This window comes from Thyridium curvatum (assembly GCF_004353045.1).
Source record: "Thyridium curvatum strain D216 chromosome Unknown NODE_20_length_475153_cov_84.797782, whole genome shotgun sequence".
Classification (NCBI taxonomy): Eukaryota; Fungi; Ascomycota; class Sordariomycetes; order Thyridiales; family Thyridiaceae; genus Thyridium; species Thyridium curvatum.
The window spans coordinates 446,634-461,719 of NW_022156775.1; the positions used below are offsets into that span (position 1 = coordinate 446,634).

The following is a 15,086-nucleotide window of genomic DNA, read 5'->3' on the forward strand; positions in this document are numbered from 1 at the left end:
GTCTTGACCTACGGCCGTAGGGCCTAGCCTGGTACGCCTCCGCTCTCGGCCGCCACTCTTGGTCAGGAGGATCAAGTAGCTGTCACGCTATGCCCTGCGACCTGCGGGACACCGCTGTAAGTACTTGTACCTCGGCTGGGCCGACAGTGCTCCTCCAGTTGTCGAGTGGGGTGCTCTTGTCAGTGCGGGTTCAACGACGGGCACAAGGATCCGCCTTCTCCTTTTGCACCCGCTGCACATGTAGGAGTAGGGGGTGACGATGGGGGAAGAGGGTGCAATGCAGATAAGGGGCTGGGGCTTTCGTGTGATCCTTTGTGCGAACCTTGATCGCCTCGGCCTTTGGAAGAAAAGGGCATGTCCCCGGCCCCAGTCGCAAGGAAGCGTGCATCATCACCACCCCCCTCGATGATCCATGGCTTGATCCGCAGTCTAGAAGCGGCACAGCGTGTTTCTCGAGCTTCGATCTCTTGTCAAGACGGGTGCCAGATTCCTCCCCCGTCTTTGCGGCTCTGGATATTGCCGTGACTCACTAGATCTTTAGGATGACTTCCTCAGGTTAGACCCGGTAGGCCTCGGGACCGACACAGTTCACGTCCCGACCCTGGGGCCCTCCTAAAACAGAGGCGAACACCGATCAGGAATAAGTCTATCAGTGAAACAACATATTAGTGCCGTGTCTTTGCGAGAGCAGCGCTGGGGTTGCAACAGCATCGCCAACTCGGGTGGCATCTTGACCATCCAAACCGCTCAACAGGGGTTGCGTCGATGACCGGCTCCCGTCGGGTACGGACTACCTGGGTGAGACTCGTCACGGTTTGTCGATCAGCCAGGCAGCGCCATCTCTTCAAAGTCAGATTCGGCAGTGCATTGATTTGCTGATCCATAGCCATTGCAACTCTTCTACAAGTAACTAGACAAGTAGACAAGTAGACAAGTAGACGTTGGGTCGACCCCGGCAGCCACATGGTCCAGTTTCTTCGCTGGGAAAGATAGTTTGCCGGAGATGCCGGCACCGAAAACCGAAAGACCTTGTCGATACCAGGAGCACCCCTTTGCAATACCGACCTACCCGCCCTCCAAACTTTCCGAGCACTCAAACCGGTCTCTCTGTGTGTGAACGTGACGTGGTAGGGGTCGCGACTAGAGGTCTGGCTCAATGACACCCACAGCTTTTGGCTAGGATGTTCCAGAACGTGATATTGCGATGGCCCATAGCCGATACAAGCCCAGGGCATTAGAGTTTGCAAGTGCGGTACTGCGAATAAGCTCCGAAGTTGAAGTGGCAATGGACAAGGTCTAGATCGACCACCGCGACTCTGTGTCCGCGGGTGTGGCGCCCAGCTTCGCGCACAGGTATCTCGAGTGCGGTGTGTAATGTCCCACGCGTCGTGAAGAAACGCTTTCTCCAGGGGAGACACATACGGAGTATGAGAGAGAGAGAGAGAGGGTGAGCACTAGACCAAGAAGAAAAAGAGATGTGGCAGTCATGATGGAAAGTGCTGACTGTGGGGCGCGCGAATGATTGACTTCAGGGGTTGTTGGGTTCTCTGGGCTGTCGAGGCTGTCTGTGTCTGTGTTCGCTTGGGAATCCCAGACCACACACTGTGGGAGGCTGGCCAGGATGGAGGTGGAGGCATGGAGGGTTGTATGGAGAGAGAGAGAAAGAACATGAAGACAGGGATCAAGGCGCGGGCCGCCAAAGCCATCCATACCTCTTTCCTCCCAACTTGGCTCCTTGGTTTACTTTACCATCTGATAGAGCAAGTACTTGTAGCTGTACTTCGCTCCTGCCCACCAGCGGGAGTGAGCAGCTGCCTGAGGTTTGGGCCAGGCTTCCGCGTATTCTGGATTTGACGTCACTGCAACTGTGGTCTTTCTCCTTCCATTTTGGGCCTGTAGTGCATGAAATAAGTGCCTCGAGAGTTTCATTGTCATTTTCTGCTCCGGCTAACTCCAGGTGATAGACGGGCTCGCTTGGTTTACCTCCCTGTCCTCACAGCAAAACAGTAAGAGACCAGCAAACATGCTCACAACCCACCCGCCTTTACCTTTCCCCTCTGGCGTCGATCTACATGCGTGCGCGCGCCTGGTTACAAGTAGAGGAGAGTGTTCCCTCGCATGCCTCACATGGGGGGCACCTCCATACCAATTTTGCATCATCAATGCCATCTCGGATGAACCAGCACAGCTGAGCCAGGCAAGGGAGCTCCTTGTCTCGAGAAAAGAAAGGCCGAGACTAACAGCTAGGCTGAGGAGCGGCGAGCTTGGCACGTCGAGCCAGAAATGGCTTTGACCTTTCTGGAAGCCAGTTGACAGCGGGCGCAGACGGACAGAACACCTCAACCCACCCACTAACAGGCGCTATGCTGAGACACACAGCTCTCCAAAGCTCGCCCAAGCTTGTCAGGCACGTCAAGGGACTAGCTTTTGTTTCGGCGGGGTTGAAACAAAGCCGGCACGCTACTCTTCTTGTCTCCCTGACAGGTTGACAGCTAGGACGGATGTGGCAAGGTGGGTGTGGCGGCATCTTGTCATCCCGTCCTCGCCCTCCTCCGCCGAATATTGGACGTACAAGTACCTGCCTACCTAACTTTTCTGCAGAATATTCTCGACTAGGTGTCATTCATGCGTACGCAGAGATTGAGAGGCAGAGTGACAGGGGCAACACGAGGTTGGGCGTTTTTGCGCGCCACTCCGATCACCCTGCTAGCAGAGTTGGGGGCTTCGGCATCTTCAAGAATTCCCGACAGGGCTTCCGGCAGGCGAGCTCCGGACCTGCCTCTCACCCGGCATGAAGGATGTAGAGGATTCCCAGCCGAAATCGTGTCGAGAGCGTATTAGGTACATCGTCCATCTGATCGAGGGCCATGGCCCACGTTGAGCCCTGTAGGGCGGCCCCAATCAGGGGCAGGTGCGTCTGCATCTTCGTCGCGGCACTCGAAAAAACTGCAAACATCCCAGCAGTTGACCATTTCTAGGCAAATTGGCGATCGAGCCTATGAAAAAGTCTGCAGCCTCGACAGCCCGTCTCCACAAATCACGTCAGTCAGAAGGAAAAGCAAGCGGCCGCCGCACTGGCATATCAATGCAGAGCTGTTCACTTGGCCCCCAAACTCCGGCCTGCGGTTGTCGCCTAAGGTGGGCCGGGATCTGCGCCGTCCTCCAGAAAGAGGTCCGCCGAAGGCATCTCCGTTTTGCGTTCGGCCGCGAGTGCATCGCGGCGGCCGGGATGCGCGCGCAGCGCGTTAGCGTCGCTTGCCATTGCCTTCTGTTACAGAGGGTTGCATGGGGTGTTTCTGGGCAATCACACTCTGCACATACTTTACCCAGAGAGACAGGGCAGAGACCAGTTCAGTTACCTGGACCAACAGTGTGGTGTGTGATTGCCCACCGGCTCCACCGACCTGCAAATCCACCGGAAGCCACTGTGATCTCTCGCTGGGCCCGCACTAGCGCACGACGTCCCGGCTTCCGACTTGAGGGTCTGGCGCCCTGGCAAATCCCTGTGAGAAACGGGGCCAAGGACAGGGACGGGGGACCCAGGTTGCTTCCAGTGCTGCATGCAATGGACCGGCGCCTGTAACAATTCACAAAATTCACCACGACGATCCGCGCGATGAGATGAAACGTGAGGGATTCACGTTGTTCCCCCTTCCCCAGCGCGGCCCAAGCCCGACAAGGTCTTGGTAGGGCAGAACCAGCCTGTAGGCTGTCACGCTCGTCCAATCCCGCCCAACTGTCTACCTCCACTCAGCATGCCGGGGCACCGGTGCCTTTCCTCTACCAGGGTGTGTCAGTACCAACACTAACTAGGCCTGGTATGGTTGGGCCTTTCCAAGGTTGTCCACTTGATTCCCTTTTGGGTAAATGATAGGGCTTGGGTTCAAGGTTGCAACTATTTCCGGGGCGGCTGTGCCGACTGATTGGCGTTGGTATCAACCTTCTCTGGACGGAGTTCAATGGTAGTCGACATACCTGTTGACAGAGGGTTGGCAACCAAACATGCACCGCGCCGCGCGCGTCATGAGTTCTCTCGTCTAAGCGATTAGAAGAGATTTGGAATGATGCGCTCGCTGGTGGCTGCCCCCTCTCCTCGCGCGCCTCCAGTCTCGCAATGGTGGACTTTACCCGGGCTTGGGTGCCATCCGAAACCACTGGTTGACCGCTAATTTCGACACAGTCAGCACCAAATTCTCATCCGGGCTGCACAGAGCGGCAGGGCGCTTCAGGCGTCAAAGCTCGCACCTGCTTGCAGTTACATCCACTTCCATAGATCGCCAGAGTGAATGCTCCGGCTCCCAGACAGTGGTAACTCCCCGTCTTTCCCCTTCCTTGGCTTCTGTCTGTGTACATGTGTCCCCCCCTGTCGTTGGTTTCATTAAACATTAAGCATTGAGGCGTTTAACCGCGCCTTTGCGAAATGACCTCGGGATTTTTTCAAAGTTGTTGGTAAGTGCCAGCGACACACACCCACCACTTCCACGTCCGTCCTGGTTATGGCAAGCACGCATACCTACCTTTAATGAGCACCGTGTTGTTGCTGTGGATGGCATGTTTTTATTGCGCACGCGTGGACCCGAGCTGTTCATACTTACGTTGACTTGCCTTTCTGGGTAATCAATCGACCGTTGGACTAGCAAAGCTGTCAAAAACCGTTTTTGATGCGGCGCAGCAGACCAAAGAACTTTTAACCGATTATCTAACACGACATAGCCAAGGGTCCTTGCCGCGCCGTAGAGCTTGCCGCCGGCGCAGCAGCCATGCCCGGGGTTCTAGCTGTCTGTCCCAAAGGTAACGTTAGGACGCTTCAGGGTTCCTGGAAGAAAAAACAGCTCAAGCCCTGGTCTCTCTTCGATTCTTCACGCTTGCGTCCTTCACTAGCCATGTACATCAACACCATCTCCACGGGCTACGAACAGCGGTGTGCGTATAAGTCGCACACACCCCCGGGAAGATCATGACCGCCAAAGTCCGCACAGCCGCCGAAAGTCCGCACGCTATGACAGATAGGCGAAGCTCCAAGCTTGACAAACGGGCGGTGTTCTCCAGGCAGGCGTACTCCCGCTAGCTTTTTCCTGTTTATGCATGACCTTTCTTGCCAGAAAAGGGTTGGTCTGAGTTCTTTAACTAGGGTACGCACGCGCGCGGCGAGCCATGAGAAAAGTACTACTCCGTAGATGCAAGAAACTGGGGTGTGTCAGAAACAAGCACGCACGGTGGACTGGCCGGCCGGCCGGCCGGCTACTTACTTACCTTGCCTGCCTGCGGTGCATTTACTTGGCTGGCGAATTTCTGTGCGGAGCGTCTTGGTCTCCCCGCTGGCACCGTCATCATCAGGGTCCCCCTTTTCCGTTTCGTCTCGCTTGCTTCCCACTCGTTTACACCACACCTCCTCACCTAAGCCCAAAGAGTGCTTTTCTCACAGACCTGCCTAAATGGGTTGCATCGCACTTCTCACTGTGAATAGCTGACTCTCCTCCTCCCCCTCCCAGCAGGGTCCAGTCCCCGGAACCAGAGGGACGAGAGCCAAGGTCAGCCCAGCTGGTTCAATACGTGCATGCGTCAGGAAAACCCAGGACACGGACGGCCTGGCGCCTGGGTGCCTTGACATCCATGGATATAGTTTCCAATGACAACACCCATAAGACTGAACTACCTGTCTTAGATAACCCAGCCCAAACCCTTGGCTGGGGAACGGGAGGGTGTTGTTGCTTTCCTTTACAACCCACACACCCTCCCAAACCTTCCCACCCCCTTGCCCTTGCCGATACTGATCGTTGACGTTTCTTTGCTCAAAGTTTTTTATCCCACGGAACAGACCGGGGGGGGGGCGGGGGGTGGAATGCTCACAAGTATGTTCTCCACGGACAAATGCCCCCCCCCCTTCCCTTCCTCGCTTCTCTTTAACCCGTGTCAGTGCCAACGTCAGACGATCAAAGCACTGAGTCGGGGCCGGCTAAGGATGGATGACCAGGTATTTGAAATGTCCTCAAGGCAAGTTCTCACAGGATCACGAAGGCTTCTCGAATACCACTTGGAGGTGCAACAATCGGAAACAAACAAGGGGGGCGGGTTTCTCTGGTTTCCCTGCGAAAGTACACGCTGGGACCGCCCCCCCATTCTCTTCTTCTGTTCTCCTCGCTTTCGTTCTCTATACTTCTCCCTGTGATATGGACTTTGTAACGGCCCCCCCCTTCCTCCTCCCCTCTTGGGGGACGGCCGCTCGCCACACCTTTGTTGTTCCCGTCCACTGCTCTTTGCCATTTGCTCTAGACACCCTAAAAGGTAGCTGTGTAGATTGCTGTTTTGCTTCCTCCCCATCTCTCTCTCTCTCTCTCTCTTCGGACCTAGTTGCGTTCATGAGAGAAGTAAAAAAAACAAGAAAAGAAAGACACGGGTTTTGGTGTATATACAGGCCCCCTCCCCATTCCGTATGCTCTGGCTGTCTAAGAAGTCCTCCCGTAAAAAATAAACGTTGTGAAAATAAAATAAACGCAAAGGCAAAAGAGAGTATCCGCACTGCAATGGAGATCGTTAAGAAGGGAAAACAAAGACACACGCTGAACACCCATATTCCCCCTCTTCCTGTCCTGTCCCAAGCATCGTGATCGTCTCGTAGCACGCGGCCATCTGGTGGATGCGGAAGATGCTGTCTCGTTTGTGTACTCAACATCTTAAAATTTCTGCTCTTGGAGCAAGTCGTACTCTGTCGAAGAATGTCACATCTTGACCCCATAGACCACACACACAGCTCTGCATGAAAGAAACCACAGAAACCCACTCCCGCTGTTCCCCCCCCTTCACTCGGGGGCCACTTATGACCCCCTCCGCTGCTTGCACTTGTCGTGCTGGAGGTGCCCGTTCCGCGCCGTCGTCCGCGTGAACTCGGCGCCGCAGTTGGGGCACACCGCCTTGGCCGCCTGCCCGGACTTCTCGCGCTGGTGCCGCAGCAGGTTGCTAAACGTCGAGAACTGGCGGCCGTTGCACCCGTGCTCCCAGCACTGCGGCTTGGGCCTGCTCTGCACGACCCGCACGCTCGACCCGGGGTCGTGGCCGGCGCCGCCGGCGCCGCCGCCACTGGCTATCATCTGCTGCTGGTGCTGTTGGTGGTGGTGGTGGTGCTGTTGTTGTTGTTGTTGTTGTTGTTGTTGTGAGTGTGACTGCGGCGGCGGTGGTGGTGCTGCCTGGCTGGCGAGGTGCTGGTACATCAAGTTCGGGTCCTGAGATATGGGTATGGACGGCGTGCGACTAGTTGTAGAATCTGTTAGTCCTCACCTAGGTCTCTCCAAGCAAAACACAGACAGCTCTCTGTGGCACTCGACTTACCCATAGTGCGACGGCAAAGGCGGCGTCGTGACGGCCGGGTAGGTAGGATAGTCAGACAGGTACGCCGTCTGCTGGTACGGGTTCTGGAACATGGCCGCCGCCGCCGCCGCCTGGTGGTCCGCGGCCGTCCCGAGCGGCGGCGAGTACGACGACATGTACGGCGGGGGCGCCATGGCGCCGCCGCCACCACCACCGTGGCTGGCCACAGGCTCGGTGAGAAGTGACATCTGCGAGGGCGCCGCAGTGGTAGTGTACATGGACACGCTGCCGGTGCCTGCCGCTGCGCCGTGCGCCATCTCGGCGATCGTAGTCGGCGGCGACTGGTACGACGCGCTGCCCGCCCTCCTCAGGCGCGTCGCCGCCTTCGAGTCCCGCCTCGCCAGGTCGCGCTGGCGCTTGAGCTCCCGCTGCTCCGGAGTCAGGGTCCCGCGCGGCGGGCTGCCCGTCATGGACCGCGAGGTGCTGGCGGGGCTCAGGCTGGGGTCCGGGGCGCCGTACGAGGAGAGGTCGTGCCCGAGCAGCCCGCTGCTGCCCTCCATGCCGGGCCAGGGGAATGATGATCTGCTGCCCATACCGAACATAGGATCAAAGTTGGAGATGGCAACAGCGCTGTAGTTCCACGGGAAGAATTTCCTTCTGTGAGCTTTGGGGAACTTTGCGCGGGAGGGAAAAAGGCCGGCGGCCGCGGTGAAAGAGGAAGAAGAAAACTCACCTCATGCTTGCTGAGTGGGATGAAAGGGCTGGCGATGACGATGCTGTCTGCGGGTAGCCCTCTGCTGCTTCTAGCCTCAGGAAGGGAGCGCCTTCTGATGTCGATTCGAGATCGAACCACTCGGCATTCAAAGAGTCGTCGGGAAAGGGTTGCGGTAGTGGAGAAGGAGCTTGTGACACGGAAGTTGGTAGAACGGCAGCAGTGTGAGAGAAATGGGGGCTGATATACGAGGGGGACGGGGCCCAGCTCTGTGATGATTGTGGTCTACTTGAGCCAAAGACTATGCTCCGGGGGGAGTCGACAAGTTGTAATGACTGGAAGAGCCCCTCAGTTGTGGTGGTAGATACACCGCTGTTGGCTCTTGATCTGGGAGCTTGTGAGTACGGGTCCTCGCGGCCGTGACCTTGTGATAATGACGAGTCCATTGGAGGAGACAAAGGAACTAGAAAGCCAAGAGACTCTGGAGCACACATACGTAGACGTCACTCGTGGTCAAGACAGCGGGAGGTCATCGATGGTATGACGAGCACGGGAAGGGCGTCTTTGGCAACGACTGTGGAAGTACACAGTGACTTATAAGAAGCTGGGAGACGAAGTTTGGGTTTCGAGGAGGCTTGTCAATATCGGTTGGCCTTGAGTAGGAGGTTGGAGAAGTCGAGAAACAACAAGAGTAGCTCGAGTCTATCTTTGGAATGAAGACAAAGCTTTAAGCTCATCCTCAGCCTCAGAGGGTCGACATGGTCGAACCCTTGGGGCCGGGGACGCTTATAAATTTGGAGAGGCAGTGTGCTACGGTGGATCCCAGAGAGCCCAGGACAAGCCCACCTCTACCCTTTTCCTACCTAGTTACCGTTAAGGATAACGGATCAGGGAGACAGGCAGCTCAAGGTGTGTATCATGGCCCATGGGTATGGACAGAAGCCCACAAGGACCCAGGACGCGGCCTGACAGGGGGGACACTTGTGCCCGTCACTCCGAGTAGGCCCCATGGTGGGAGGAGGGAGCGAGGAGGTAAGGTCGGTAGGTAGGTACGTACTCAATGTACCTACACAGTCACCTCTATCTGTACATCCACCCTGGACAGGGAATAACGAGAAGAAGCAAGAGAGAGCGAGAGAGAACGAAAGACGAGGGTGAGGGACCGCGTTAGCGCGAGGTCGTGGGCCTTGCGTCTAAGTGGGCACGGTAAGAAGGGGAATCAAAAGGCGGCGGGAGATGAGAGTTGTGTGAAAAGGGGGGGTGAGATTGGGAAGCGTTGGTGGGGATGGGTGTGTACTACCACTGACAGACGACGTCCCAGAGAAGTGCAAAGTGATTGCGGCCGAGAGTACCCTGCAAGCGGTTGGGACAGTGTCCAAGACACAGTCCAGAGACTTTGTTGATGGGCAGGCAGACAGCACAGGACCTAAGCCAGACTGGTGTCCCAACCTGGCTCGAGATGAGCAGGCATGCCAGGGCTGGGGAGAGTGGTGTCGAGACCAGGGTGGGCTAGGTTGGGACTTGGTAAACGGTGGCCCTACAGCAAGGGGCTTGTCACCCTGCTGTGGGGACCTCGATTCAGTGGTCCTGGGCCCACTAGGGTAGGGCCAGGGGTGGACACCCGCTGGCTGGCGGGCAAGGTTGGCGGCGGGGAGTGGCCTGTTTGTCTCTGAGTAGCGGGTCGCCAGCAAGAGACGGTCGCTAGAGAAGACGGGGAACATGACATGCCCGACGAAAGCGCCAGACGCTTGGTCCCGGCGGGTACTCTCTGTCGTCGGTAGAGTGTGGCGCGGATCGACAGGGTACTGTACTTCGTAGGCTGCAACATTTCCCATATTTCCACTTTGCTTGATCAAGACCGCCTGCCACCGTCCGTCCTTCGCTTCGGGAGGGTGAGTGACTGACTGAGTGAGTGGCCTTGAACATGGCTGGTGTATGAATGGATCCCAGGGCACGTGGAAACGTGGTGAGGTCGCGCATAAATAGCAAGATGCAGGAAATGATCACTAATAACTGTACGACACAACCGTGCAAAGTTGTGCGACCACGGCTGGCTTCTCGTTCGGTAGGGAACGCCTGGCTGGATCTGCGCGGGATGCTGGGGTAGATGGCTATGTATGCAGCAGGCCAACGTTCTCGCGGCCAACGTTGTCCCTGGGACTGGAACGAGGTGTGAGTGGTTTGTTGGTGTGGTGTGTGTGGTGAGGCAGGTGGTGTGTAAGAGACAACAGGGCGGGTCGGAGACAACCGTTGAAGCTCTGCAAGCATGCTTATTAGTGTGACCGCCCTAGCTGTCGGGCCCGAGGAAGCTCGGGCCATTCTCGAAGACAGACAGGCTGGCTCGGAAACATGATATTTTTGAAACGACGGGCTGCCGAAATAGGTTCTGCTTTCCCAATGGCGATTGAAACAAAGGGTCGCTGCAGACCCTACCTGCTTGGTCACAAGAACCGTGCAGATCGAGGGGCACATTGATGGCAGGGGCTGGGAAGATCGGGGGTGGTGTTTGCTTGCGGCGTGGGAGACGATGCCGGACGGGAAGCTCTGCAAGGTGCAACCGTAACGTCTCCAAGTGGAACTCTCCAAGCTTGGCGGAGATGCTCGCAAGATATCAAGGTCAATGAATAGATGCCCAAGGACCTCGGGCATGTGTAAAGATGACTGATCAATCATGTTAGCTATTAGCTATGAGACAAGCAGCTCTGACGCGGGTGGCATTAGCGTCTGTGGGGAGTGCGAGAGAGAGAGCGAGACGGCGAAAAGCGATGCAGAGAGCGAGAGTGTCAAAACAAGCTCGCTTTTCCCCAAGTGGCGGATCGACTCTGCGTCGACGTTAGCGTACCGTTGATGGTTGAGCAGTTAATTCCAACGCTGCCTTGTGGGTGCATGCCAGCTGGAACGCCCGGCTTTCCCCTGGCTCGCTGTTCGCTGTTCGTCTGATTTTTTTGCATCCGGGATTTGCAACATGTCAAAGAATCTTCTCCACTGCAATTGCCTTGGTAAGAAATGATTCTGTAACCCTGATCCCGGCCCGGTCTCTCCACGGATTTAGCAGCTCGTTCGCCTCGTGAATGTAAAGTACTTTCCATATGCAGGTAGATGATGTAGTCACAGACAAGCAATGTTTCAGGATGGCGATGATGATTACCCTCAGAGTTGGGGTCGATCGTGATCCATTTGATCTGATCTGGAAAAGGGAAAGGACATTCCACTGCGCTGCGCGTAGTACCTGCCCTGCGGTCTGTAGCTACCTACCTTATTAGCTACTTCCTCTTCAAAGAACGGCACAGCTCCAGAGCTCGGTACCTTCCACGATCTAGTTTAAAAAGTTACCTAATTAAATACAGGCAGTGCCTCTTGCATTGCACCCTGCCTAGCCTGGTTTCGAGTCTCCAGAAACACGACTAGCCAGAGTCATCAGCACCCTCTGATTGCTGTCCAAACAGCCCGAGTACATGTCCGCCGCCGTTATTATTAAGCGGCAATCCTGCGCCTGGTCGAGGAAGATCGCCAGAGTCACAGTCGGTCGGTCTCTGTTCGGTCCCTTCGGGTGCCCTGGCGTCTCCGAAAACAAGACCGCCAACTTGGCAAACAGCATCGCAGCTTCGGTGTGAGGAGGGGCAGGCGACTTCGTTTGCTCGGCGGCATGTCGCCTCGAAATAGGATACGCGTCCCCCAAAACAACCGTGCCGCATGCAACCGCCGCTTCTTCAACTTCTCAGAGCTTCTCTGACAAACGCTGGCAGCCGGGCGGAGCTCCGCTGACCAAGTTGCCAAGTTTGCAGCTTACGTAGCAAATCACGCTCGCGGTGGCTTCCCAGTACCGATTGACCGCCGCGGTAGTCAACACACCCATCCGCGATTACATGTATGCTATCCGGAGGTTTTGCATCGACAAGATCGTTTGCCTCTGCCCCCAAAGACGATGGTGTCGTCAGCAACCCCCCACACTGGACGACCCTTGAATAGAGCACATCCGCGAGCATGGATTGACTGTGCGTGAGCGACACGGCAGCGAGGGGACACAAGATCGCCGACCTGTCATTCCCAGTTCGCTCGGGTCGCCGACCGTGGCCTCGTGTGTCTGATGATATGCTAAGGAAAAGCAAGGCAACATTGCACAGCGCTTGCAACAATTGCATCTTCTCACAGCCCTCGGCGGGGTTTGCACGCAGGCCAGTCAGTCAAGGCCACGACTCTCCATCCAGGTCATCTTTGGGGTCGAACAGGGTGCAGGACTTGCAGCGGTGGTTGGCCACGCGCCTATTTTGTCCAATTGACCGGGGCATGCTTGGACGAACAACCACATGCGCCTCTCAGGCACTGTTTTGTGGCTATACCACCGCTCCTACCCGCCCTCTTGGAGCGTTGGTGTTCGCCAAAATGCGAAATTCTCCAAGCTGTCAGAATCATCAGTCTCTAGCACCGGCGCAGATTACCACGCAGCTTGTCCAGACGGTGCCGTAGTTCAATGCGGCCGATTTAGCCCGTCCAACTAGCTACGCCGCTACCGCCAAAAGCCAGGCCATCCACAGCCACGATGCGGTTATTGCTCGATTATGCTGATGTCTACCGCCGCCCAAGCCCTGGGCTTACAGAGCAGTAAAGTGCTTCTTCTGCGCTGGGCCTAGCCCTGCCTACAACACTGCCAACTCATAGCGCGCTCGGGTCTGTCAGCAAGCGGCCGCCCTGGCCCTGATCCAATGGTGATGACATGGCAAGCTTTAACCAGGTACTCCTCCCTGGGGGGGGGGGACGGATTCACCACATATCCAGGCTAGCTCCGATGGTGTAGGGTTACTGTGCAGCTTGTCTCTGACGAAGACATTTCGTTGGGAAATGGACAATCTCACGAAATAAGCACCTTCTTGCAACGCTGCGGAGCTCTGTTTGGTCCGTCCGCTTCTCCCCTTATGGCCGTGCGCTTACGGCCGTCAACCTGGCAGCCGGAGACACGGCGCAATTTATTAAAGCCGGTGGCGGCTTTTCGCCCGGCGACGGGTGTGTGCTACCATCGCCCGGCATCGACGCTCTTCACCGACACTATGATCAATTATGGGAAAGCTAGTGCACTACAAGCAAGACTTCAAGCATCGCTATTCTGCAAGCGTACAAGGCTGGCAGCCCAAGCCCGGCAGGGTAAGCTTCCGAGGACAAGGGCATCATGGCGGTCTTTGGCCTTGCTTGGCGCAGGTACGAAAGGACCAACCGGAAACTTTGTCTTGATTCAAACGTGCCCGACGGTCTGCTCCACGCTCACATTTTGAAACCAAGACGAAGACCTTCGAGCTCGGGAGATTTTCCGAATGAGGCTTATTGGCGCAGATGCCCCATCGAGCTCACCTAAGCTACCTACCGTACGAGCCTACTTGTACCTAACCCAACCACTCCACCACACCAAACCGTCAAGGACGTGCAGAAATCCCCACATGGAATCCGCGCGGGCGCAGCCCTATCGTTCCCCAAACGACCAGGGTTGCACAGGCAAGGCCGCGATCTTTTCGGATGCCGACGAAAAGACGAGAAAAAGACGAGAGGAAAAGTGATCATGGACGAAAGATCTACTACATTGCAAGGAACAGAGCTCTAATACTACATGAGGTGCGCCAGCTTCTCAAGACCTGTTCACGCACTGTGCAACTACATCACATCGATTTGACGGAGTGATGCAACAGATCCTGGCCGCATCCTGCCCGCGTCATTCACGGCACGGTTCCTTGCCGCTGAGTGACAATCCAGCCCAGATCTTGGGCTCTATCAGTATCAGTGGACATTGTTCCTGTGAGCAGCAAATGTGATCGAATCTGGTCGTCTGACGACCTGTACTAAGACTTGCTATCTGGCGGTGGCTTGTCAGAATTTCAATTCCGCCATGTGCTTGTTCTGTTGAACAAATCGAATGGCTTTGGACTCTGCAAGAATGCCATTCAATGTTGAAGCTACATAGGGCTTGACGTCAGCTCTGCATGCATGGCTGTCATGTTCTAGAGGTATTTCCATCCGAAGTCCCCGATCAGCACTTACCCTTGCTTGTGGGTTGAGCGAGCAAGACGGCATCCGTGACAAATCATGGTCGTATCCCGCCCAGCGCAGCTAACTCCTTGCCAGCTTAACAATCTGGCATGACCGGGATGCTGTAATTGACATGCGAACAAGCGTAAATACTATGGATATCGTCTCACACCTTTCACCGCCTCACCGCATGACGAACGACACCAAAGAGGGTTATCAGACCGAGAGACAGGATGACACCGGAACGGAACGCAGCGAACCCCACCCCGGAACGATCGGACGCACAACGGGTCTCACAGACGGATTCCGGAGTCATGGTTCACTTTCGTCGCCTTCCGTTGATATGCCCTCTCGTGTCTTCCGGGGTTGCTTACCTAAACGAGGCAGCGCACGCCGTGGTCGAATCCTCCTGCTACCCAGGCTTTGATACCCCATAAGGCTGGCAAGGCCGGTAGCGTCGGATGTGCACTGGCAGCGGCAGCTGTCGAGCGAAGCTAAAGTTTCGAGGCAAAATCCTTCCCGCACCCTGCCATGACATGGGCCGGCAGGGGTGTGTGGGTGTGTGGGTGTGGTGGGTGGTGTCTACTCCGGCCACAGTTGAAAGGTGAGTCGCATTCGCATCACAGATCCTCCCCACCTCAACAGACGGTTCTGTCAAAACGCCGGGCCCGCCTGAGAGAGCCACGCACCCAACAGCGCAGAGAATCCTTCTGCCTAGCGAGATGTTTTGCGCTCGCGCGCGGCAGACCGGTACTTCTGCGATGGTGACAACTAACAAGGGGCCATCTGAGCCTGCGCTGCGCCACGCACCCTGGGCGGCACGGCACGCTGGCCTACGGAGTACACACATTGGCTTATATGCGATGAACGACGAGGCACATTGCACCAGCCCTCAAAAGTGATAGGTATTAGAATCGCGGGGCAGAAGAGCAGAGAGAAAGCCGCTTGTTGCTGCGTTAAGATAGCAGCCAGCCAAAACGAACTGGCTGACCTTCTCCATCCCACTGGGCGGTCTGATTGTTTTCCGAATTGCGCAACATCCCCGGCAGAGAGGCAG

At 56.3% G+C, this 15,086-nt stretch overlaps 1 protein-coding gene across 1 annotated transcript; it reads right to left on the minus strand.

The window, feature by feature from the left end:
- Nucleotides 1-6,815: 6,815 nt before the first annotated feature.
- Nucleotides 6,816-8,463, minus strand: E0L32_004357 (uncharacterized protein; the record flags this gene model as incomplete). Its single annotated transcript, XM_031138759.1, has 3 exons — nucleotides 6,816-7,248; nucleotides 7,327-7,935; nucleotides 8,039-8,463. The coding sequence occupies 3 exons, from the start codon at nucleotides 8,461-8,463 to the stop codon at nucleotides 6,816-6,818; spliced, it is 1,467 nt and encodes a 488-aa protein (XP_030997370.1).
- Nucleotides 8,464-15,086: the final 6,623 nt, after the last annotated feature.